Genomic DNA, 25,334 nt, shown 5'->3' on the forward strand with positions numbered 1-25,334 from the left:
TGTCGCTTCATGTCCATGGCCGTGCTTTTCTGGCCGTGCATTTTTTCATCTGTTCAGTGGTAGCAAGAGCATTCTTGTAATGATGCAACATATCCCTTCTTCTCTATTTCCTTTCATTTCTAGTATAACAACTAATCCATAGATGTGTGGGTGGCTTCGAATGTGTTGTTTTGTAGATGTATGTGTGCTTTTATGTGTGTGGGTGTGGGTGTGTGTCTGTGAGCAAGACCTCATGTGGCAAGAAATGGAGAGATGTAAGACATAACAGATTTGATATGTCATCATGACACATATTTTTAAAACTAGTAACTAAACCGTTCGCCATTCTGTGCATTTTACTTGATTAATTTAATAATTTTTTATTTGCTGAGCAATCTAGTATACTGATAAAAGTGTTTAATCCGTGTTTAAATTATTTGATGTTAATGTTTGTAAACACTAAATGTTGAAAAGCAAATGGAATGACCAGGTATAGATGGGTGTCATTAAAACCATTGAAAAACTCTACAATATTAGTTAATGAAAGGGACATTCCCACGGTCTATTGAATAGTAGCTAATGGCTTTGAATTTCTAGAGAGCTTTGTGGTGCTGAAATAGGTTTATTACAAAAGGAAAACATTTCAAAGTTCCCGTCCAGTACAGATCATCCACAGAAGAATCCAAGTTTAATGAAAATTGTTCAGGATTAAGGTTGAAGAAGAAATCTAATCTCAAGTGGGGCTCACTTCCCACTGTACTGACTCATGACAGTGTTTTGTGGCTTAAATTTCCACAGCATGAAGTAGGGTGATTCTGTGTTCTTATGTGATGGTCTTACTAGAAAATAAAGGGAAAGAAAAACAGTGCTATCAATAAATAAATTGTCATCAAGACGGTCAATTTTTACAGTGGGTTCAATATATTTGAAGCATCTAGTCTCCATGGTGAGTTTTTTTCTGAGATGGTGCAGTAATTATCATGGAAACAGAACTCACTTTATTCATTCACCCAGTGCCTCACTTTCTTACACCTCATCTTGCCAAGAGCTTTAGGGCGGGACATAGCTACTCACATGTTAGCCGTTCCTATACTAAAAAAGAATGAGACTCCATCCAAAGAAACCATATCATATGTAACCGTGTCTTGTGACTGTTCAGGGCCCAGTTGTTACCAGGACTGCATAGCTTTGTGTGCTGGCCAGTGTGCTAGCGCACAGCATCAAACAAGTGTGAGAATTTCCTTCACATCCAAGGTGGCATGTAAGGCTAACAGGAAGCTAAGTGTGGTGGCACTTAGAGCCTTCTTATTTGTGTTTAAGATACGGCCACACAGTTTGTGATTAAAAACTCTTCACATAAATAAGTTAGTTCCTCATGCACCTTCTTGAGGCCTGTGCCAGATGGATTATGTCCTATTCTACAGTGACTGTTTAAGGATTTTTGTACTCATTTATTGCTTAGAAATGTCTGGATGACTCAGTACTTTAGGGCTTATGCATAGATAATGTGATATGGTAGATGAAAGGGTTTCATTCTCTTTGAGGTCTGATTTCCAGACTTTCCAATTAGTAACTTTCGCATTTGAAACCCTAACCCTAATCCACATTGAAGAAATGGCTTTCTGTATAGTCTAAGGGCAGAGACAACAAAGTGAATGGACCTTCTTTTTCATGTTTGATTAAGTGCCTTTCACTTTCTAGTCTTAAGGTAGTTCTCCAGTGGCAAAAAGGAGTACATATTTTGTACCCATTTTAAGAATTAATTGACTTGGAGAAGAAAAGATATTGATAGGAGTTTGATAAGTACCATGTAAATTATCCAGGCAGCACGCTATAGATGTTAAAAGAGAAAGAGATCACTTATCCTATGGTCAGTGCAGACTTTGGAGAAGAAAGCAAAACTTGAATGGTCCTTGCAGAATAGGGCAAGGGTAAGTAAGTAAGTAGCGTGCACTGGACATTGCATTGGCTGAAGGTCACAGAGGTGAGGGTCCGTTAGGATTTTCTAAAGGGATCCTGAACAAAATCGTGTGTGTGTGTGTGTGTGTGTGTGTGTACATGGGCCCATGCACGTGCTGCATGTGCCCACAAGAAATGGGGAAATGGGAGAAGTCACAGATTGCATCTGGGATAGTGATGAAACTGTCCTAAGAGTCAAATGCTAGGTAGGGTAAGGTTTGGATAAGAAAGGAGGGGTTGACGTAAGAACACTTGTTATGATGTAGTTGCTGGAGTCGTGAAGTATTAGGAATATGGGAGGCAGAGTGCCATCATGCATGGTAGAACTTAAAAAGGGAGGATCTTGGGAGAAGCTGTAGTGTGTCCAAGAAGAGACCTATTCACATGCTTTAAATGTAAAGCCTTCTAGATTGAGCATGGAAAATGCTTTCCAGTACTTCAGGAGAAAGCCCACATGAGCTTAGGAGCTGAAGAGCTGTGGTAGGGTCATATTGTGAGAGTAAACCAAGCACCAAGGGAGATATGCCAAGTGGATCTGGCACTAATATCCTTTCCCACTTGTTAAAGAGAATATGAACCAAAGAGCGTGGAAACACATTCCCAACCCAGTTAAGTTCCCTGGTGTTGAAAGCCCCATTTCATAGAGTGAACACCACCCACGGCACCATAGAGGGGCAGGGATACTGGCTCTGTAATTGCACATCCTTATGAACATATTTTATTCTGATAAAGTGTCCCGGTAGCTATCTTAATTAATTATATACAGTTCTAGTCACACCTTTAATAGACACTGTCCGCTTGGGTGGGCATAGAAGAATGTATGTACCGCATGTTATTGCTCTGTGTTACATGTGTGTGCTTTCATTTAAACTGTCCCCTTTACACCATGTAAATGTTCAGCTTTTCTATTCTGGTAGATTTGAATTGCTTGTGGGCTTTGCTGGTTTCAGACCCATCTGTGTTTACTCACCAGTATACTGTTATATTCATTCATCTCAGAGATTGTATTTGTCAGAGCATAGGATTAAGAGTTCTCAGGAACATGCTATGTTGAAGAAGAAAATACACAGAGGTATTAGTGGAATACGTAAGACATTCATGGAAAATTTTGGTAGCATAGGAGACAAACATTTGATCCCTGTTATGTGGAAGGAACCATGGTAGGTGTAGGTCAGGGAGAAGGTCTGAAATAGTTCACTGAGGAGTTGAGTCTTAAATAATACATGGTGGTTGCTATGCATACAGAGGGTAGAAAAATGATGTTGCTGGTAGCAAAGGCAGCATGTGCATAGGAGATTCTGTGTGCAATTAAAAATGAGGCAGTATGGTATTGCCATAGCAATAAACAGAAACATAAATGAGTCTGAATAAACATAAACACAAATGGGTCTGAATCCAGCAGAGGACTTCTCTTAGCCCACAAACAATTCAAATCTACCAGAATAGAAAAGCTGCACATTTTCATGGTGTAAAGGGGACAGTTTAAATGAAAGCACACCAGTGAAGGCAGAGAGGTGAAAAACGGCATTGACCAGGAGATGACTGGACAGATTCATGCACAGTGCACATGAGCTGCATTCCCTGGTCAGAGCAGGGAGACTCCAGATCCACTCTAAAGAGTCTGGTATGCTAGCATCTCAATCTGCTCACTGGGAGAATAACTATAAGGGAGAGGAGACATTTTGGCAGCTAGTCCAGAAAGAAAACATGTAGGACCTCAATAGGAAGCATTGTGGGAATGGAGTAGATAGGCAGATATGTGGAAACCTGAACCTGCTCTTCCCAGAGCTGCTCAGGAAGGAGCAGGGATGGCGCTGACCTGCCTGGCGTCTGATGACGTCACCTTGGAAAATACAAACTGGAAGACAGTAGAGCAATACACTTAAGTTTCCTACATGCCTGTGATATGCTTGGAACTGAGTTTAGTTAAATAAAACGAGCAGAGATAAGTGGATGGAAAGAAATACATCACCTATGACAGTCACCTAAGTACATCTCCTTGTGAAAGTAAGAAAGGAGTGGCTGTACGCCATTGTTGTCACTCATATTGTGGCTAATCCTTGGTTTATTCTCTGCTCACTTGTTTAACTACTGCCTAGTGTTTGCATCGTAATGTTGCCACAATGTCAGTGGGAATGTGAATAAGTTAACCAGTGCTTTTGCTATTAGGAAAAGTTCATATTTGGCTTTGTCTCATTCTGATTCTCTTGCATTTAACTCCTAGCACCTTCTACTGGGAGAATTTCAAACAATGCACGTTCTTCAGGTACAGGGGCATCTGTGGGGCCTCCCCAGCCAAGTGACCAAGACACACTTGTGCAGAGAGCTGAACACATTCCAGCGGGCAAGCGGACCCCCATGTGTGCCCACTGCAACCAAGTTATCAGGTCAGTGGGTTTGTTTTGAATTTTTCTTCAAAGTACTTTATACTAATGTGGATCTTTTTAATGTTCTGTAACATATAAAATTTTGTTAGTAAAAAATGCTCTTGCTATCCTCTGTGTAATAGGATTACCATGCATAACCAACTATTTTGATGAAAAGTAACCCTGGATTCCCTAAAATATTGCCAGTTAATTCATTTCTACCAGAAAAATAGAAAAATAATCATTAATGTAGTAGCCCTTCAGAAATATTAAAAATTTGAGGCTTGAAGGGAACCTGAGATCATTTATCTCAATGTTATTATTTTACAAATTATACAAATTGAGGAGTTTCATTTATTTGAAAAATAACTTGTAACATAAAAGAAAGAACTTTGAGCCCTGGAGAAAAGATTAGATTTTAAACATTCAATCCATAAAAGTAGGCCTTTGTATCTGTTCATAAGTGCCTTAAGTATTAGAATGCATCTTTCAAGCATTTTCTTCAAAAATTATTTTATTGTCTCTTAAATTCCCAAAAGGGAAAGTGCCCAGAGAAGTTTTAAGCATATTGTACTACAGCTTACTGAAGCTCAGCATCCTTCTCAGTGGCTTTTCAATGTTATAAGGTGTGCATGTGACTGCTAGTTGCAGACATCTCAGCAGAGAGACCTTTGTGAGCTGCCTTGTTGGCAGTAAAAGCAGTTGCTTGAAATCCTTATACTGTCTTCTTTTTTAAACTGTCCTGTTTTGAAACAGTTGAAATGGGGCTATAAAGCAAATAAGCTTAAGACTAGCATATCCCTTTTTTCTGTTACATTAATATTATTTAGCATGATATTTCTACACAATTAATATGGAGAGTGCAGTGAGTCAATGCTTTAAACACCAAGTATAAATAAATACCCTTCTTAACCTACCAGTAATTGGATACCATGACAAGAACAAGGGTGCACAGTACAAGATAAAAATAGATTAGCATTTTTATTTTAAAGAGTTCATATGTGACCATTTAAAAATGTAGAAAAAATATGCCAAAAGCCCATATTTATACACATCCTCCCCCCCCCCCCAAGTTACCCACTATTAGTTTTCTAGTTTATAATTCTTGGGGGAAGGCAAGGGGACGAAGGGTTCATGCAGGGTTTCACTTTACCCAAGAACTCATTATGTACTCTAGACTATCCTTAGACTCACTCTGATCCTTCTGCCTCAGACGCTGTGAACCACCTTGCTCAGCCTAGTTCACAAGTTTAAAACTTGTACATGAAAAACAAATATTGTCTTATAGAAGTGGAATAGATTTTTAATCATTATTTTTCTTGTAAACTTAATTATATCTTCTTCGTAAGAATATGGCTGCCTAAACATTATTTGATCAATGACAACACCAATAGACATGCTAACATACAAGAGGGAAATTTCGCAAGGCCCTACCCTAGACAAAGAATTGTGGCAAACTAATTACTGCTGAAAGAGGGAGAATTAGTGCTAAGAGATGAGCCCCTAATTGATTATCAATACCAAGTGTTAAACCCTGAAATCATGTACATGTAAGCAACACTAAATGGGCTCAGCATGGTGTGTGTGTGTGTGTGTGTGTGTGTGTGTGTGTGTGTCGCAAGAGGGGACAGGGTATAGCAATTAGAGTTAGGTAAGAGATGTGGGTAGATGATGTAATTGTATTTTAATTAATTTTCTTGTAAAAAGAATTATCCAGTAGCCATGTTGGTAGCTGTGATCTCAAGTCTAGAGCAGTGTAAACTGAGCAGAAGGCATTGAGTGAGTGTTCAGTGAACTGAGGCATGACCTAGGTCAGTCAACTGGTTTTGATTCATTAGTTATTTTTCTACAAGTACTTCTATAGGGCTATATTTTTATATAAATAATCTGATATAAAATGTAATGTAGCACTGTTTTATCTTTGCTAGTAAAATACTACTTTAATTACTATTATATATGTTAAATCTCTTGATTTAATATTTATAAATAAGCTTTAATGAATACAAATAAATAAACATGGTTTCTGTAAGTTATCTTACCGTTTACCCATACGGGTGCTGATACTGTATTCTGAATTATAATGTTCTTCATGGAAATGGAATCATTGCTTTGTGTGTTGTTATAAGCTGCTGCTTGGTAAGTTAGTATCAAAGCATGTGTGCTGCTAACTCATTTTGACTGTCAACTTTGGTACTCTCCTGTAATCACAACCTTTAGTTGATTTTGCTTGAAAATAGGAAGCTCAAAACAGAAAAAACATGCACCATTTCTCCTGGCCTTATTTCCAGATTTAATCGTAGACTGAGATGCTTCGATGTACACACTTTCTGCCTTATGAAATAAATGCGTATTCAGCTAAGGAGATGAATGGCTGTCACTAACTGTCCCCTCAGCTGTTGAATTTTATATTGTTTTGCATTATGCAGCTCGCGTTATCATTGAAGCATTAAAGCTTCATTTACGAAGGAAGTTAGCAGGAATGAGGATCAGCTCACGTCAAGATCATGTAACAGTAATTAGCAGAGCACATTTGCCTGGTGCTCAAGTTCTCCAGCAGCTTGCAAGTCCTGCAGTCGGCTCAGAGCCCTGCTCAAAGCATAAATCCAGTTCTTGCCCTCGGTGACAGTATTACTTACCAAAGCAAGAAGGTGTTAGATCAAGTGACATTATCTGGGACACCTGTTTTTAAAATGAGCTGCAGTTGTGGGCATGCTACTTTCAACAGAATATTATACCCTGGCAAACTGAGAAATGTAAAGTTGAGTTTATGTTGTTACTTTTCCATTAGGTTATTTATTTATTTATTTATTTTTAGAAGAGTTGCTTATTTTCAGGAAATGTAAAATATGTGATAACAGCAACTGAAGTTTTTGTCTTCATAGGGCATACTTGCCCATACATTATTGATGATTTCATTTTGTCGTAATGTTTAAATTTTTCATGTTTATTTGAATCTTGAGAAGTTTATGACTATTACCCCTAACTTATATTCAAAGGCAATTCTTTGACTAGTTACAAATGCATAAGCTATATATTTAGAAACTTTTCCTGAAGCTTTCAGTCTGTGATAAAATATTTTGAATTCAACTAAAGTGGACCTAACATTTTGCCTTCTTTGATGTTGTGAATGCTTTACTGTTTGAGTGCAAGTGCAGTAGGAACACATACAGAAGGTGACTAATGTAATTCAGACCAGGCTGTTTCTTTGTGGAGCAATAGGCATATGAAGGAGCCAGCTTCTTGAGCATCTCATTAAAATCAATTGCTATCTGTATTGCACAGGGTTAACAGAATTGTTTATGTTTAAGATCTTAGCATCTTTCTGAAAGAGGAAAGAATTTGCGGTGCTTGGATTTCTTCCTAAGTATAGAATGTTTGGACCGTAGTCATGTTTCTGTCATTCATTCTATCTTTGCCTGCAACACATGAGAACAACATTCAGGCAATTCATTGTTTATTCCACTGAGAAAAGAGATTTTTGTATTACTGCGATGCTTTGCTTGGTGATTTTCAAAAGGAGAGCTGTCCTGGGTTGCCCCAAGGAAAAGCATGCAGAGCTTTTGCCTACTGCACCACCCTTGTCAGCTTCTGAACTCCTTTCAACTCCTGCATTTATAGGGCTTTTTTATTGTCCCTTCTGGTTCAGATTTTATTTGAAAATAAAAGGTTTCCTGGCTTAATGTATCAGCTGCTGAATGTAAGAAAACAACTAAATACATTGGTTAAGATTTATAGGTAAGATACAAACCAAGATTTTACTGTTTGTGATAGAGGGGAAAAAAATGAGAACAGAAGAGTCTAACATCTATATTTGCAATACAATGTCACCATTGAGATCCTGGTTGGATGACAGTATGTAGTGGATTCTTAAATATTCCAGATGTTGTGTAAAATATATATCAATATATAGATACATTGATGCTACATATCAGTATATAGGTATAGAAACTGAAGAACAAACGACTCACCATTGTCAGAATTGTTTAGATTGTAAATAATAGTACGGGAGTTTAGTTCAGATCCATCTAACTCCATTTGCTCTGTATCTGTAACAACCACTATGTAGGAGAATGCTTACAATTATTAAAATGACAAAAGGAATATAGAACTATAAAATAAAAATCAAAGGAAGCTAAGCAAGATAATAATAAAGCCAGCTGTGTGGTAAATATGATTGAAAGCATTATTGGAAAACTCTAAAGTGGCTTCAGAGTGACTCCATGAAAGACTTTCCTAGGAAGACTTTAGCTGAGCAAACTGGCTCTCAGAGTCTTACGAACACACTCACAAAGCTGGTGGGAGTGCTGGGACTAGAATCCATGTCTGTTTGGTTATGAACTACATTTATTAATTAATTCGTTAAACGTTTACTTAACCACTGTTTTCTTTTTCTGAAAACATAATAGTAAATAGCTCTTATAGTCAGATCTCTTCACGAAAAGACCAAAAGGGAACATGGCCAAAGTTAACAGTTAAGATTCCTGACTCAGTTGACTCAGTGTAATGAATGCTCAGTTTCTTTTGTACAGCATTCTGAGCTTTCTAAGTTATTACACATGTATGCTGTAAATAGATAAATATACAATTATATATCTTTATTGAGTCGGGAGAAAAATAGCTTAAACAAGTGTGGCTTACTCTAACAGTTATGGCAGTATATTTTCTTCATTCACTGAAATATACTATTAGTGTGTGTCAGAGTATCTACACATCGTCTTCAGCACTTGAAGATACATTTTATAATTGCAAAATGTTTAATCCACCAAGATAGTGTAAGTAATAGTTACATAAATGTTATTCAGCCATCCATAGGTCCAGCTGTACCATCTGGGCTTTGGAAGATTCTAGCATTGTAGTTTGTTATCTACATGATCTTGGCAGAGTTGGCAGAATCTAATGTTTTCTTTCTCTGTGTGATGAAGTTCATTTCTGTTGCTGAGGCTGCTATCGGGGATTAAATAAGGGGAAAAAGCAACAAGCACCTGTATTTAAGCTACTGCTCCCTGCTAGGTTGTGCCCCTTTGAAGACAGCAGTTTCTTTCCCCTTTCTGTCTATAAGTTTTTCTTTTTCTCTGAACTCAGCTTATTTCTTTCTTTGGAGGTCAGGGGTGGCATTGGACAGAAACTAGGCAGAGTTAAAAGTTGTATGAAGTAGTCTTTCATCTCAACTAGTCAGGTGCCTTACCTCTTCCCTTCCTTTCCTTTGCCAGTCAGCATGCATTGCATAAGGGCTGAGGGTGGGTGCTATAAGCAGAGATGAATATTTACTTCCACCGTGCAGTTATCCAAGCTTGTCTTCCCAGGTCACAGGTGGAAACCCAGTGCCACCTTCAGTGTTAATCTGCTGTTAATGAATTTGTTAATAATTTAACTTTACTGACACACAGAAGAAAGTGTGCTTCCTTCTACCTAGGAGGCTGCTCTTTAATCTAGACATAACCTCAGGGGCATTGGAGAAAGAGTTCTTCCAGTGCAGCACAGAGGAGCCAGTTAGGCGGGCATGTTCCCTCTCGTGCTGCTTTAGAGCAAGGAGCTCTGACAAGAGCAACACTCATTTTCTCCTCCTGTTTTAAAGGTACAGAGTCAAGTTCGTTACAGTCCTGGATGTCCTTTACTGTTCATGTTTGAAAAATAAAAGAAACAATGAAATATTTTGAAGTAGTTCTCTTAATAGACTAGACTACATTTTTAATTGTTAGTGAAAATCTTTGTGTCTAAAAGGTTTTTTTTAAATGGCTTTTTAAGAATCTATACAATGTGGTTCAGTGGATAAAACACTTGCCACAAAAGCATGAAGGCCTGAGTTCAGATTCCCAGAACCAAGTGAAAGCTCAGGATCCCCACGATAAGCTAACTAGCTGGACTGGCTGGTAGAGGCTTGCTTGAGAACTCAGGAGGAGGGCCTGCCTCAATAAATAAAGTGGAGAGTGATCAAGGAAGATAGCAATATCAGTTTTGTGCTTTGCACATGTATGCATAAGTGTGCAGTTACCACATAGAGCTGCATCAAAACACATGAGATCACACATGCACAAACACACACACACACACAAAAGGAAACCGGCAATGCTAGCCTTCTGAATTACAAAGAGGACACAGAAGTAAAATCATGGGTAAGGCCACTCAGAGTGAAGCTAGTGTCGAGACATGACCCACAGCGGCCTGTAAGTAGCCTCCCCATTCGGATTATGGGTTGTTTGTTTGTTTGTTTGTTTGTTTTTGTTTGGTTTGGCAATCTACTGTTCATTGTGATAAATAATAGGGGAGTCTAAACTGTGCTTGCTGCAGAAATGTGGTGGGATTGTTTTTAAGTATCCCATGTGAGCCTGACCCTGTGTGCTGTAAGACCATCATAAACTTCCAGAAGGATGCATGTCATGAGGCTGTTTCCTATAGTGACTGTCGATACTGGCTGATGTATCACACCAAACATGACTCATAGAAGGAATGACTCTCTGAGGGTTAGGTCTGGTCCAGTGCTGTGATTCATAGAGCCTAATTCTTTAGTGGTCTGAATTAACCCTAAGACATACTTAAGAAAATCTAGGAAACAGAGTGTCCCAGGTATTAGATGTCTGCCACCCTCTCCTCCCAGAGGAACTCATCAGCTATTTGGGATTAGGGTTATGCTCCAGGGGCCTTCAGTTTTAATCCAAGCCTGCACAGCATTCACATTTGAACAGAATGCAGTCTGCAGCTGAACTGACTTGTTTTGAAAACTGATTAACCACTAAGGACCCTGGCCTCAAGGCCGTTCAGTTTGTGGGGATGTTTCCTAATGAAGAACTCAACCTAGCATTGCAACAATGTTGGAATGTGTCCTAGAGGCCATATGGAATGTAATGTAAACCCCAAAGTCCTATTGTACTCTACATTATAACTTTTAAGACTTACACATTCAGATATCTAGCTAGTGGAAAAGCTTAGAACACTTAGGATATTTCGTTCAGCTTTGAGAATGTAGCTTCTTGATGTATCTTTGGTAAAGTACTTGCCAAATATATACTGAGAAAAATTAATGAAATAACTTGTGTAGTGAGACTGTTTATAAAGCAGTTAAAAATGGGGTGGGGGATAGCTTACTGGAGGTAATAGATGTATTTCCAGTAGGTGACACAATGCAGCCATTTCTTTTGTTTTTAGAAAGAGTTAGTTAACTCCTTGTTAGTCATGGCAAAACTAGTCATGAAATACAACCCTGCCTGCCCTTAAGCTTTAGTAATAATACACTACTTACGTCTAATATAGCAAAGTCACATGAACAAAAATACCATCAAACTTCTAATAAACAGGTTAAGAAAAAGTAATACTAGAAAATACTTCACATGCTTCACAGAAAAAATTTCATTTCCATCAGGGTTTTCTGCTGCCTGACTTTCACAGAATTGAGAGCTAAATCTGAGTAAATGTGTTTTTGTTAAGAAGCTTAGTGTGTGGGTTTGGATATGGTGGCACCAGACTGTTGTTTGTGGGGAGCAATTACCAAAACAAACAAGCAGAGAGAGTTTTTTCTTTGTGTGTGTGTGTGTGTGTGTGTGTTCTATAGAGTGCACGTGAGTACATGAGTGCATGTACCCATGTGTGCGTATGCAGAGGCCAGAGAAAGGCACTGTATGTGCTAAACCAATCTCTGCTTTATTGCCTTGAGACCCGATCTCTCATTGGACCAGAAGCTCCCGTCTCTGACATGCTGTGGTACTCTCAGGTTCCCTCTTTGCAGCTCCAGATGTGGTGTCACGGGCACCTGCAGCCATGCCCTGTGAGATAGCTATTAAATAGCAGATTTGTGTTGTCACAGGTTAGAAGCTGTTCTGCATGATGCTTTTCGCCATGAAGTACTGTTGGGAGTTGGCCTAGAAGTCCAGTGCTACATGATTGCCGATAATTGTCTATGGTCATTCTGTGATGCTGGTTTACAGTAGTCAAATTGAAAGCAGAGTCTCCGTTGACTAGAACGCTGGGAAATAGAAGCATCAGCCCCTAGCTCAGTCAGTAATTTTTTGATGTTTGCTGTATCTTTTGAATACTGTGTGGCCTTGCCACTCCATCTGTTGAACTGAGTTATAATAATTGCCCTGGTGTATCTCACAAGAATGTTGTATGAACAAATTAGATAAGTGTAAAAGTGCCTTGGAGGTAAAGCCATTCGATGAATATGATGTAGCTACCAAAATGTGTGTTATGGAGGCTAGTCTGCTTCATCTCCAAAGGCTTCTAACTAGATAAGGCTTCAAAATGGGTTCCTCTTAAGTAAACCAAACATGCCTTATCATTTCATGACTGTAGTAGTTAGGGGGAAAGATCTCTATACAAACATTTGTTACCTTGATAAAAAAAAAATACACATTAAAATCAGTCATAGCTGTGCATGGTGACATTTATACCTATAATCCCAAGCATTTGGTAGACTGAGGCAGGAGGATCATGAATTTGAAGCTACCTAGGGCAATTAATTAATTTTCAGGCTAGCTTAGGATTCAAAATAGGCTCTTGTCGCCTACCCCACCCCCAAAATCTGTCCCATTTAGAGAAGGGGAAGGAGGGATTGGTAGACATTAGGTATAAATCTTGAATTATGCAAGCTAAAAATGATTTCTGTAGAACAGCATGCGTGTATAGCAGCATTGGCATGCATAGTTAAATACAGTTTGAGGGTAGATCTCATTTTAAATGTTCTTAATGCAATGAATTTTAAATTAGTCAATATGGAATGAAATAAAACCCTTCCAACTGGCATCAAACAACTGATAATGTACAGCTCAGTTTCTGTGGTCAATTTAGAAGGTGAATTTGAAACATTTAATAAAGTTGTGAAATAAGTATATTGCATCGTATGTAAGGAGGAAAGACTAACTCTTCTCAGGAAATCATTATTTTTAAGGATCTAACATTGCCAAATTGAGAATTTTATTTCCATTTTCCTTGTGTCTTATAACATGTTGTTGTGATGGCCTCTTCTCTATCCCAGTCAGCATTTTCCTGTCAGTCATAGTGACACAGACAGAAGGACTCACTGCAGCTCAGTCAGACAGGCCCTGAGGGCCACCACATTCAGTCCTATGCAGTCAACAGTACCACCACATTAGGTCCTAAGAAGGAAATGGAGCAGACAGCTAACTAGACATATGTGAAAAGGGGTTCCTCCCAGGGCAACACCAGAAGCTTTCATATTTGAGTCAAACTGGTCTCTTTCTTTTTGGCAGGGGACCTTTTCTTGTGGCTCTGGGGAAGTCCTGGCATCCAGAAGAATTTAACTGTGCTCATTGCAAAAACACAATGGCCTACATAGGCTTTGTAGAGGAGAAAGGAGCCCTGTACTGCGAGCTATGCTATGAGAAGTTCTTTGCTCCTGAATGTGGCCGGTGCCAGAGGAAGATCCTTGGAGTGAGTATTTGAAACTACTTCTTTCTTTTTAGTACCTCTTAAAGCCATGCAGATCTTGTCATAAAACCTTTTCATTATTTTTACTTTTTCTTCTTGCTTTATCAGCCCTCTTTGCTTTCATTAGTAGTGTTTATTATTGAAAAAAAAACAAACCTAAACTAAACAGACGTCTAGCGAAATATATCAGACTCGTGGGTTAGTTGTCCTTGGTTTTGTCTTACCGAGCGCTGGCTTGTCTGCTGAAAGTCTACCTCTATGGGAAAAAAAAAATGACTGTGGGTGTGCTACCTCAGCAGGACAATGTTTGCTCAGGAATCAAGAGGTCACTCAGGACCACACACAGGAGCTCTGAGAACCAACACCTTTGCTGGCTTAAATTCCATAGCTTTTATAAGAGCAGCTTTCCCTCCTTGTCAGAGTTCAAGCACCGGACACTGATCTCATGAAATATACAAAATATGTTAAATGTGAACCTTATAATGTTTTTATTTGAATGAATATAATGTTTAAAGTGTGACTTCAGTTATAGAAGTGAAAATGTGATAGGAAAAGCATTTCATGCTGTACTTTCCTTGGTAAAAGAACTTAATAAATAATGATGTATGAATGTATGTAATTAATGTATATAATAAATAAATAATGATAAATAATGTATACAGTATTGCTTCCTTAATGCAATGGAGTTGAGATTTGTTTTAGTTTTTAAATGTGTTCCCCTCCTCCATGGCATTTTCAAGATAATACCATGCATATTTTTTGAGTTAATGCATCCTGCATGTAACATCCAGTTATCAATGACATTGTTAGAGTCGGGCACCTATTGTAGGTAGTAGTGGGAACTTGATTTTTACAAGAAACCAATGTTCTTGGCTTTAATTCTACCTATTCCTCTTAATGTGAAATATAATAATGAAACTCTAGAAAAATGTGATTTACTGAGGACATGCTTAAGTAGGTCTGAAACTTTAAAGATAGCTTCACTTGTAAGACTGACCTATTTCTATGGTATCATTTTATACACTGTTGGTCATAAAGTAGTATAGAGCTACCTGTTTCTTCATAAATGCTTACAGATAATCAGTTAGTAAACGATATGTTCATATACCATGTTAGTGAATAAAAACATTCTTTGTATCAGAGAATAATTACTAAAAGTCTGTAATAGTTAAAAGCCATAAGACTCTAGGAGGAAAAAGAAAAAAAATCCTATGGTATTAAGGATTCTTTGGAAATTATTTTTTTAATTGCTTTACCTCTTCTCGACTCAAAGGAACAATTCTTGGAAAGCTAACACCCCCAAACCTCTTAATGATTAAAATTGCCCCCCCCCCAAATCTTGCATCTTGGAGTATTTAGCCAGAAAGCCATTGTGGACTAGGACCCTTGCTTTTGTGATGCGCATGTTACTCAGTGGAGTAAGCAAGTAGTACAGTCATGGCTGAGTCCCAAAGCTAAACACTCAGTGAGCTGATTGGATTATACTGATTACATTATTGCTTCCATAATGCACTGCAGTTGAGGTTTGTTTTAGTTTTTAAATGTGTCCCCCTCCTCCATGGCATTTTCAAGATAATTCCATGCACATTTTTTGAGTTACTACGTCTAGACACCCTTTGAAAGAAAGCAGAATATGTTTTTTTTTTGTTTTTTTTTTTTTCGGTTTTTTTCGAGACAGGGTTTTTCGGTATAGCCCTGGCTGTCCTGGAACTCACTTTGTAGACCAGGCTGGCCTCGAACTCAGAAATCTGCCTGCCTCTGCTTCCCAAGTGCTGGGACTAAAGGTGTGCGCCACCACTGCCTGCAGAATGTGTTATAGCAACTACTTGTGGGATACTTCCCTATTCACTCTGTGTATGAAGGTTAGTAATAATTATGAGTCTTTAAGTTTATGGGTTTGTATTTATGAAAAGCACACATATTATAATAGCTTCTAGTGACGTCTAAATCTGCCACTGGGCGTCTCTTGATTCTTTGATGAAAAGTTCAAGACAACTATGAAATCCGTATGTCTACTTTGAGTTAGCATGTCACACCAATTAGAGTGGATGTTGGTATGTGTATTGTGCTCTTTCTTTAAATCCACCCACCTTTCTATAACAGGAAGTCATCAATGCTTTGAAGCAGACCTGGCATGTATCCTGTTTTGTGTGTGTGGCCTGTGGAAAACCCATTCGTAATAATGTTTTCCACTTGGAAGATGGCGAGCCCTACTGTGAGACAGGTGAGACAGTAAGCTGTGAGCGTCTCAGTTAAGAATGAGGCTGAGACACTTCCGTTGCTGTAAAATATGGAAGAAAAGTTGGGACCAACAAGCTTTCATAATTCTTCTAGAGGTATTACATATTACTCTAAATATATAGCAAAACAACAACAATAATAACAACTGTTTGTGACTTTGTCAAGACAAACATTTTCAACTTCTTATGAACATTAAGAAGTTTAGCGTTTCTTAGTAGGAAAAATATTATGTTTGAAATCTCCAATTGTTTATAGATATAAGTTCTACCCAAAATATACCCAAACTATAGTAATAAATACCAAGTGCTTGTAAACATAAGTAACGTTCAACATTCGGATGCTACTGCTTCGCTTTCTAAAGCCACAACCGTGAAAATAAATGTGAAATCCTTTCCTACCTTTACCGAATAGAAGAGTGATCCCGGCTTAGATTGCTCCCTGGTAAAGCTGTTCTTAATAATTTTGGTTCCAAGCACCTGTCTCTTCTGTTTGTTTTCTCATCTCAACACCCAGCACTTCCTTTTCCTTTGCACATGTGCAGTGAGCTTTCTTACCTTTTACTCTTTAGTCAGATATTGATTCCACAGTGCATATTTGAAAATAGGAAGTGTGTGTTCCTTTATTCTGCCTCTATTAACTACCATCCACTGCATTCCCACTGTTGAGTTTTAATGATATTTTAGACTGAAATCACAAGTGTGGTCCTAGAAGAAGGGCCGTTTGCACAGTGGTGAAGCTCAGGAAGCCATCAGCTCTTGACTGAAGCTGCTTCAGCATCACTTGCCTGTGTGCTCACGCTACCGTTTCTCACCTTCCCTTCAGCCTCTTAGCTCGGGAGGGTTTGGCTCTACTCCAGGCTGTCCACCAGGAAACCCCAGAACCTCCAATAAAATACCCCGTGGGTTGTTAGCAGTAAAGTTGCCTGTAAACTGCTTAGCGTTCTCAGAATATACCATGTTTTGCAGTTACTTTTTTTTTTTTCTGAAGAGAGACTTGGTTTTGTTTAGTTGATCATGAGTTTTAGCAGCTTTGTAAGAACTGTAGGTGTACCAAAGCATAAGCCTCTACCTAGCTTGTGATGTTTAATATAGTTTAGAAGCAATCATGACATAAAACTAATGCCTTTCCTGCAGAGAGGGAATTATGATCTAATCTTTACTCTTTTTCCTTAACCTTCAACCGGTCTTAGCAACGTTCCCATCTCAGTAGATGGCTGCAGTCCACTGTCCAAAGGCCTAGGATTTTTCTCTTTCTCAGTTCTTCCAGAACCCAATCTAACAAGTAATCTCTGGCATTCCACCTCCAGAGGGTATCAGACAAGCATCTCCATCCATCTGCAGTGTCACCACCATGTCCAGCTTGCTCTTGCTCTGTGCCTGGACTTCCCACTGGCAGCTGGGGAGAAATCAGGGTGCTGTGAACAGTGCCAGTCAGACTGTGCTTGTGACCTGAGCATGACACCGTCCTCCTTGCTAGAACCTGCTTTGTGGGCTTTCATCTGCTGTCCCCTTTCATCTTGACCTCAGATTTAACCCACACTTTATCCCTTTGTTATTTCTGAACATGGCTAAGATTTTATTTCTGATTCCAGTGCCTCCATGCTTACAGTTTCTCCTGACTAATCTCAGTGTGATTCTCCCACTTTCATCATGACTGTTAGATTTCCCTAACCTTCTTATATAGTATATACTCCCTAATCAGTCTCTATCACAGCACTTGTTTGTTTGTTTGTTTTGCCTCATCGCACTGATCACAGTCTTAGCCGAAGTCCCCTGAGATGAGCATCCATACCTGTCCTTTCTGCCAGTGTACCTCTGTGGGGCCTGCAGCACTACCCAGTAGAGTGTGTGGATGTGACTTCAACACTTGGTGCTGAAGCATGTTAGCATCACGCTGTACATTATAGAATCCCTCCCCTCTAACTTCAGCTATATTGACAGTACTAAAGGCCAAAACTTGGATCAAAGGCCAACACAACAGTGATGGAATTTCATCAAAGAGAATAAAAATGTGGGAAAGAAAATCCATACATCTTAAGCATTATTATTTAGTAATAAAGAAAAGACAAGGACCCTCTGCAGAGGTTGTCCTGTCTCCCATCCAACCCAGTGAGGAAATCCTGACCAAGCTGCCCAACCCCTGGGAGATAATGCGTTCCTCACATCCATCTCAGTCTTAACCTTTGTAGCTCATTTAACTTCCATCATACCACTGTTTCCTGTGACCTGCAGTTCCAAAGCCTCACCGTGTTTAAATTACATCTCTCTCTTTACTTGATGCAGACTACTATGCCCTTTTTGGAACAATATGTCGTGGATGTGAATTCCCCATAGAGGCTGGTGACATGTTCCTGGAAGCTCTGGGATACACTTGGCATGATACTTGCTTTGTGTGCTCTGTAAGTAAACTGCACTGTCCTGGTCAAAGCTTAATGCTTGATACGCCAGGGTCGGGGGAACACCAGGGCCAGCTCTCAGGTGAGGGGAGAGAAGAACTCTGTTAAGGGGTGCCTGGAAGGGGGCGCAACATTTGGGATGTAAATAAATAACTAATTTTTTTTTTTTTTTAAAAAGCTTAGTGCTTAATGGGAATAATCAGCACTTTGGTTTTTCCATTCCTCAAAGCTAAGGAACAGTGGTTTTTGATGTTCTTAAAAGTTGATTTGAAATTATTTGGCATATAATAGGATTTTACCCTTTAATGCATTCTTGTCTCTAAGGAGAAGATATTTTTTCTTTTTTTAATATGAGTTAATTTCCTAAATTCTTTTATTAAACAGTTTAAGGATTTTTTTTACATATTAGATATTTCTTAAATAAAAGAGAAATTACAAAAAAAAAACAAAAAACAACAACAACAAAAAAAAAACTAGAGAGCCAGCAAGATGGCTCAGTTTTCTTCCTGACTGAGAGATAGCTCATGGATTTTCTTTTCTTTTTGAAACTATGAACATGGAAAAAATTCCCTATTCACTTGCTTTTTTTTTAGTGCTTTGGGGTTTGATTTTATTTATTTTTATGTGTTTGAATGCTTATGCCTATGTTCATATGTTTACATGTTTGTGGAGACTGAAAGACAACCTCAAGTGTCACTCTGACCACACTGGCCACGTTCTTTGAGACAGAGTTTCTCATGGGCCTGGAACCCCCCAGTTAGGCTAGAGCTTCTGGCGAGAGATCCCGGGACCCTCCTTTCCTCGCTTTCTCAGTCCTGGGATTACAAGCATGCATGTACCACCAAGCCCAGCATGTGTACATGGTTTCTGGGGGATAACACTCAAGTGTTTTATTGACTTAGCTATCCCCAACAGCTTTTTGTAGAGACATGGTCTCACTTTGTACCCTGGCTGACGTTGAACTTGCTATATGGATGAGGTTGATCTTGAACTCATAGAGATCCACCTGCCTCTGCCTACAAAGATCTGGAATGGAAGGCGTGCATCACTGTACCTAGTGTTCTGGGTTTTTTAGTGATTAAGATTAACATTAGCATAAGATAATTTTTATAATTTAGAAAAATAATATTCAGTAAAGCTGTTCCATGCCAGTATTTGATTTCTGTTAGATTTAACCTTATCTAACAGTATTTGATACCCAGCACATAAAAGAATTAGGAAAAGATGAAGTCAAATGATTTCTCCAACTATTACCTTTCAGATCATTCTTATTTTTATTTCATTCATCTTTTAGACTTCATAAAGTTTATAAAAAGCAGCTTTTGCATATTTCCCTTCTCAAGAAGGTCTTCTCATGAGCATTGTCACTTGCAAGACAGCAGAAAGAACACGAAGGCGAAAGTGTGGGTAACCTGACCACAGAACCACTCACCAGGCAGGCACTGCCCAAGGCGCTCACTGAAAGTCAAGTCAAATCAGTTCCTTCATGAATGGATAGTTTGTTCAGGAAGTAAATTAAAAACCAGCCTACTGGGGCTGGAGAGATGGCTCAGTGATTAAGAACACTTACTGCTCTTGCAGAGGATCCAGGATTGCTCCGTATCCATATCAGGTGGCTGACCACCAGGGCTCTCTGGGTGCCGAAGACACCTGACTCATGCACATACCATATTCAGATACATACACATAATAAAAGATGAACAAATAATAATAGCAAGAATCTATGGCTTGTGTTTTATAGGACAGACTGACATTGGGTTTGGCAAAGGAATTAAGCTATGTTTCTTTTTGAATGCTCTATAAAAGGAAACAGATTTTTAAAAAATTGGTTAGAATTTGTATTCTTAATGTGACTTTTAGTGTACTAAAATTTTCATTGGGACTAAGTGTTTTCTTCTTAGTAAAGAAAAGCAATCATCTGTTATTTAAATAAATCAGACTGTTCTAGGAAAAAAATCAATCTTGGTTTTTCAAAAATGACATAAAATGTCATGGTAATCATGAAGTGTCAGCTTGTCTCACACAACTATCTAAAGAACTTGTAATGTTGCTCATTGGGAGCAGTCACTTCCTGTTGGGAGATTTGATTTAAATAATGTTATTCTTTTAACTAATGCTTCTTTTTTTTTTCCAGGTGTGTTGTGAAAGTTTGGAAGGGCAGACATTTTTCTCCAAAAAGGACAAGCCACTTTGCAAAAAACATGCTCATTCTGTGAATTTTTGAAAATCACTGGCTCCAGGAAAGAGAAGAAATTTGAAGAAAAAGGAAAACTAAAATTACCATTTAATTTTTAGTTTAATATTTATATGGAGTTCTCAAATAATAATAGCCCTTGAAGGCACAGACTCCAACATTAAAAATCAAATCTGAGAAAACGTTTGGTTTAGAAAGCCACAGACAGTTTGGCGTTTATTATGAATTGCCAGTATTTTCTGCACATGAAATAGCTTTTATAAAAATCAATTTCCTGGCTGTTAAGTTCATCTTAGAATAAATTAGCAAAGTATTACATTTTAGAATTAAAATCCCTAGCCTCTATGCTGAAATAATACTTTGTGGGGCGGGTAGTAGCTATGAGAATCCACAGAAGGCAATAAAAGTGCCTTAAACCTTATTAATAAGAATAATTGTTTAATAAAACCATTTTATCTTTAAAATAGTAAGTAGAAATTTAAATAAATTTTATGAGTAGGCGGTAACTTTTCTGTTTAGTGGGTGTGCTTGCTTTGGTCTTATCATTGGTCTTACCTTTCAGTAAGATGGGCCATGGAAATTCTTGATCAAAGTGTGTCGTGCCAGTAAGAGATTGTTGTGATCTCTTCTTACGTTCTCCCAGATGCTGGCCGCCTTCAGATGGAGCAGTTTGTTTGGGTTGTGTATGGCTGCCTGGTCCAGACTGCCATGCTTTTCATCTCTTATGCTGACATGAAGATATTTCAATAGCGTTAGACTCTAATAGTTTTGTCTCCCTTTTAGAAAAGAGTAGGTAGAAGATAAAGGAATTATGGAAATAAAGTAATTGTAAGTAGAAAGTTAAAAGGACCACTTCCCACTTTCAGATAATGAACTGACTGATTTTTACATCTATGTCTCTAACTGAAGGTTCAAAACCTCCTTGCCCAGTTCTTTTTTCTTTTCTTTCTTTTCTTTTTTTTTTTTTTTTTTTTGGTTCCTTTTGGATTGAGGATTGTGATAAGAGCCAACTGTATATTGTTACTGTGTTTTTGCTTATTTGGAGTTTGGGGATTTTGTTTCTTGTTTTTTGTTTGGGATTCTTTTCTATCAGTAAGTAAATCCCCTCCAGCTGTGTGATCGCTGCCTTAGACAACTTTGGGTCTCGGGCCTTTGGTAGTAAGGGAGAACCATAATGCAGTTCTACCATGGTCCCAGCATCTGTTCCTCCTGAGTGAGCACAGCGTCATGCAGGCACCGCCTGTAGTCAGGAAAGTGACTGTGAGACAGGACAGCCGTGTAGTTTGCCTCACTACCTAGGGAGAAAAGAAATGATGGTGTTTCATGTTTTCTTCGTTTCTACAGTGAATAAAAGCGTGTGATCCTGCTGAGTTACAGCTTAAATCTGTGGGGACAAGGTGCTTTCAAATTCCAGATAGAGTTCCCAGGTTTCCTGCTGCCCCATCACCCAAGTGTACTTGTGCATCATGTGTGTGTATGTCTGTGTATGTGTGTGCGAGCTCGAGTGCATGTGTGCATGTGCACGTGCCTGTTAAAGAAGACGTCTTAAACTACAGTATTTGTTTAACCTCCCTAAGAACTTTCAAGGCATCTGTCCTGAAAGCTGCTAATCTATGGTCTAGTGAATTTATATTATATGCAGATAGTAATGAACTGGGAGATCAGTGAACAGCAAGGGTGATACCACATTGCAAAATGGAGGCTTCTCCAGTTGCAGCCCAGGTTGCCTCCTCACCTGTGCTTGTAGGGAGGCAGGAAATGTCTTCTGAAGTCAGTGCTGGGGCTTTTTACATTAGGTCTTTGTGCTGCTGCAGTGATCAGTATCAGACTTGATAAGTCATGTTATCAAGTTAGTTATAGTGTTATTTCAGATCTGAATGTCAGGCTTTGGCTTATGCGACAAAATAAGTTGGGGTTTTGTTTTGATGTGGTAGTTTTGTTTTGTCTTTTAGATGATGTACAAAGATAATATTTGAAAACTCATTGGCATTTGCATACTCAAAGGCTATTCTTTGACTTGGAGTTCTTATAAAATTTTCTTTTATCAAGGATATCAATTTTATTAAGCCTTTACTTCTATGTGTTATTTGTAGAGCATAACGCTGAATTCTATAATGCTGGATTTCTCTAAATTTAATCTGTAAGAGCTAGTGTGGCTTGGTAATTTGGCGTTGTGCCTGTATTCTTTGCCTGTTTTATGGCAAGTTGTATATCCATACCTAAAACAGTACCTCTGGGAGATGAGTTCTAACCATAGCCAGAAGCTCTGTCTGCAGTGGGGATTGCTATGTTTTGTTTACCAGCATGGGTCTGAAGATACCTGGCACTTTACCCTTCTGGCGAGCTCCCTGGGTATTTATTAGAAGTCTTCTGTGTCGGTAGCATTGTTTTTTCACTAGTAAGTTTTCACCATAGAACCCTGAGCTTTCCTCCTGCTAGATGTATGTTTAGAATGCTGCACTCGATAAAGCCCAGATGGAAACCGTAGTGCATGACTTTAAGTCCCTCCTCCAATTTCTCATTGTTCAGGCTTGGATGGTCCTAGATTGATACTGTTTCTCTAATTGTTCGGTCTGACTGCTGCCTGTTGAAGTAGTAATGTGCTTCTGTTCCTTGTGATTCCATGTTTTCCAGGGGTCAGGTTACCTTCCCCATGTAAAACTAAAGCCCAATTATTTGGCCATCGTATTAAAACAAAAGTAACCATTTGTTTACAAGAGATTTGTAAACAAAATCCTTTGAATATTGATATAAAACTATGTTTTAAATTATCTACAACAAAATGTACTCTTTCCAAGGAACTCCAGGTTAGAAGCACTTCCACGGAAAGGTAATTACCGCAGTTCGAGTTCAGTGTAACGTTAATGCTTTTGTGCATTTGCAGTTCAGTCATCTCCATTGGAGCAGAGGCAACTCACACAAATGTACCCTTACTCCAGTCTGTCCCTCACCTCCATTGTCTAAGGTATTGGACGTAGATGCTTATGTGTAATATGTTGAACCTGTCAGTTGCTGTCTTTTTCCTTCTTCACATTTTAAAGTTTGTGTATAGCTGCTCTTTTGCTTTTGGATATATTTTTAATTAAAAAAATCACATGAGAAATGTAATCTGTATAGTGATACTTTAATAAGCACATACTCAATAAACAACTGCAATGATGTCGACAGCACGCCTGGCCTTTTTTTTTTCCTCTCTGGGTGCTCTGTGCTTTCACTTAAGTGAGCATGGGGAAAAGTCGTGTTTCATCATCACAGGCCTGGAAACAACCCCTGACAAGTCTCTGCCATGGTGTTAGCCAATCCTGGTGCCCTAAACATTTGAAAATACTGCTTTTACTGTACTATCTACCTTCTACTCTTTGCATGTACAATATGTATAAAACTTGTTTGCAAATTAGTGGATAACCTGTCTTTAAATATGTTCATTGCTAAAACTAGTTATTGGAATGGCATAGTATCATGCCTTGTTGTGTCATATGATTAGTGTCATAATCAAAGGACATATTTCTTGCTCTTCACATTTGGCATTAACCAGGCTATCTTGTCTCAGCTCAGTCTCATGAGCTGACTGGGCATTACTAGGTAGGCTCACTCATCTCTTACTCTTTTGTCTTTCGGCTTGGGGGAACTTTATTTTTCTAACTGTGTAAATTTAGAGGGATGTCTCTGTTTCAGACTGCACATTGGGAATGGGAAAGAAACTCAAGTCTATTTTGCTCACAGTATATTAAACTCCAGAAGCCAAACTTTTAAGGGCATCGAGTCTGCATCTGACATTTTAATAGCTGCTGTTTGGTTTCTGTCAATCACGTCATTGCACATTAAAATGCACCGACAGAATAAGAGATCTGTCATTCCTTCGTTAAGAAACAGTAATCCAGTCCGAGATTTATAGGCTTACGTCTCAACTGTGTGTTCACAATAAACCCCCCTTCTGTGCAGGAACCAGAGCAAGCCTCCCCGCCAGTCAGTGTTTTCTACTTGCATGTCCCCAATATAAGATTATCAAAGGTTTTCTAACTGAACCACATATAAAATCCTTTTGCCAGCCAAAGCTTAATTTAGGTTGGCAGTTTCCCTTTTTGAGTCCTCTCAGACAAGATCTTGGTTATATCAGAAACACGTAGGCGCTGATGTATTATTAGCAGGCCTGGTGTTAATTAGGGAGAATTACCAGAAATAGTTTGCCTTGTGGAAATTTATTACAGAATCACACTTGACTGATGGCAGAATAGGAGTTGCTGAGAGAGAGCAGCTCCCACCAATAACCACTAATTAATAGGGTGCCAAAATTCCGCAGAGAAGGTTTCATCCCAAGTGTGGGAGCCTCCCAGGGAAAATGGTTCCTGTGCAGTACTTAAAATTTAACAGAGGAAAGGAACCGGACACATGGCTACCTAACAGAATAGCAGGCTGCAGGAGCATTGGGCTCTATGAATGGGGAAGAGCTTAACTCAGTAAGTGCCGAGTTTCACAGTGACCAGCGAGTAAGACAAGCTTATACACTTTTTTGTTTCATGGCCAGATCTCACTATGTAGCCCAAACAAGCCTGAAACTTAAAAATCCCTTCTCAGTCTCCTGAGTCCTGTGAGTCCTTGCTTGTATCATAATGCCAAACTCACGTATATTATTATTTTTAATGTGATGAGTATCTGCTTCCTAACCATTTTATAAAGAGGATTTGACACTCACCATATTATATGTTATTGTACTCTATGTTATTGAGTTCTTACTCTTGGCTCCATGATTTAGAAGCTGTCTGTATAGGTAGTGGGTGCTTAACAGGAAAGGGGTGGTTTTTGCCCTTGAACATGTAGG

General features: G+C 38.7%; 1 protein-coding gene across 11 annotated transcripts in view; it reads left to right on the plus strand.

Moving 5' to 3' along the window:
* The window catches only part of Pdlim5 (PDZ and LIM domain 5), a 159,453-nt gene extending 135,773 nt beyond the window's left edge, over positions 1–23,680 (plus strand). For all 11 annotated transcript variants that reach the window (XM_085835471.1, XM_085835475.1, XM_085835477.1 and 8 more), the window contains 5 exons: positions 4,163–4,325; positions 13,508–13,688; positions 15,789–15,909; positions 18,209–18,324; positions 20,456–23,680. In XM_085835471.1, coding sequence (XP_085691597.1) covers positions 4,163–4,325; positions 13,508–13,688; positions 15,789–15,909; positions 18,209–18,324; positions 20,456–20,545 — 671 coding nt within the window. In that variant the 3' untranslated portion in view covers positions 20,546–23,680. The remainder of the gene's footprint in view (positions 1–4,162; positions 4,326–13,507; positions 13,689–15,788; positions 15,910–18,208; positions 18,325–20,455) is intronic.
* Positions 23,681–25,334: the final 1,654 nt, after the last annotated feature.

This window comes from Mus caroli, unplaced genomic scaffold (assembly GCF_978045245.1).
Source record: "Mus caroli unplaced genomic scaffold, Mus_caroli_1 scaffold_3, whole genome shotgun sequence".
Classification (NCBI taxonomy): domain Eukaryota; kingdom Metazoa; phylum Chordata; class Mammalia; order Rodentia; family Muridae; genus Mus; species Mus caroli.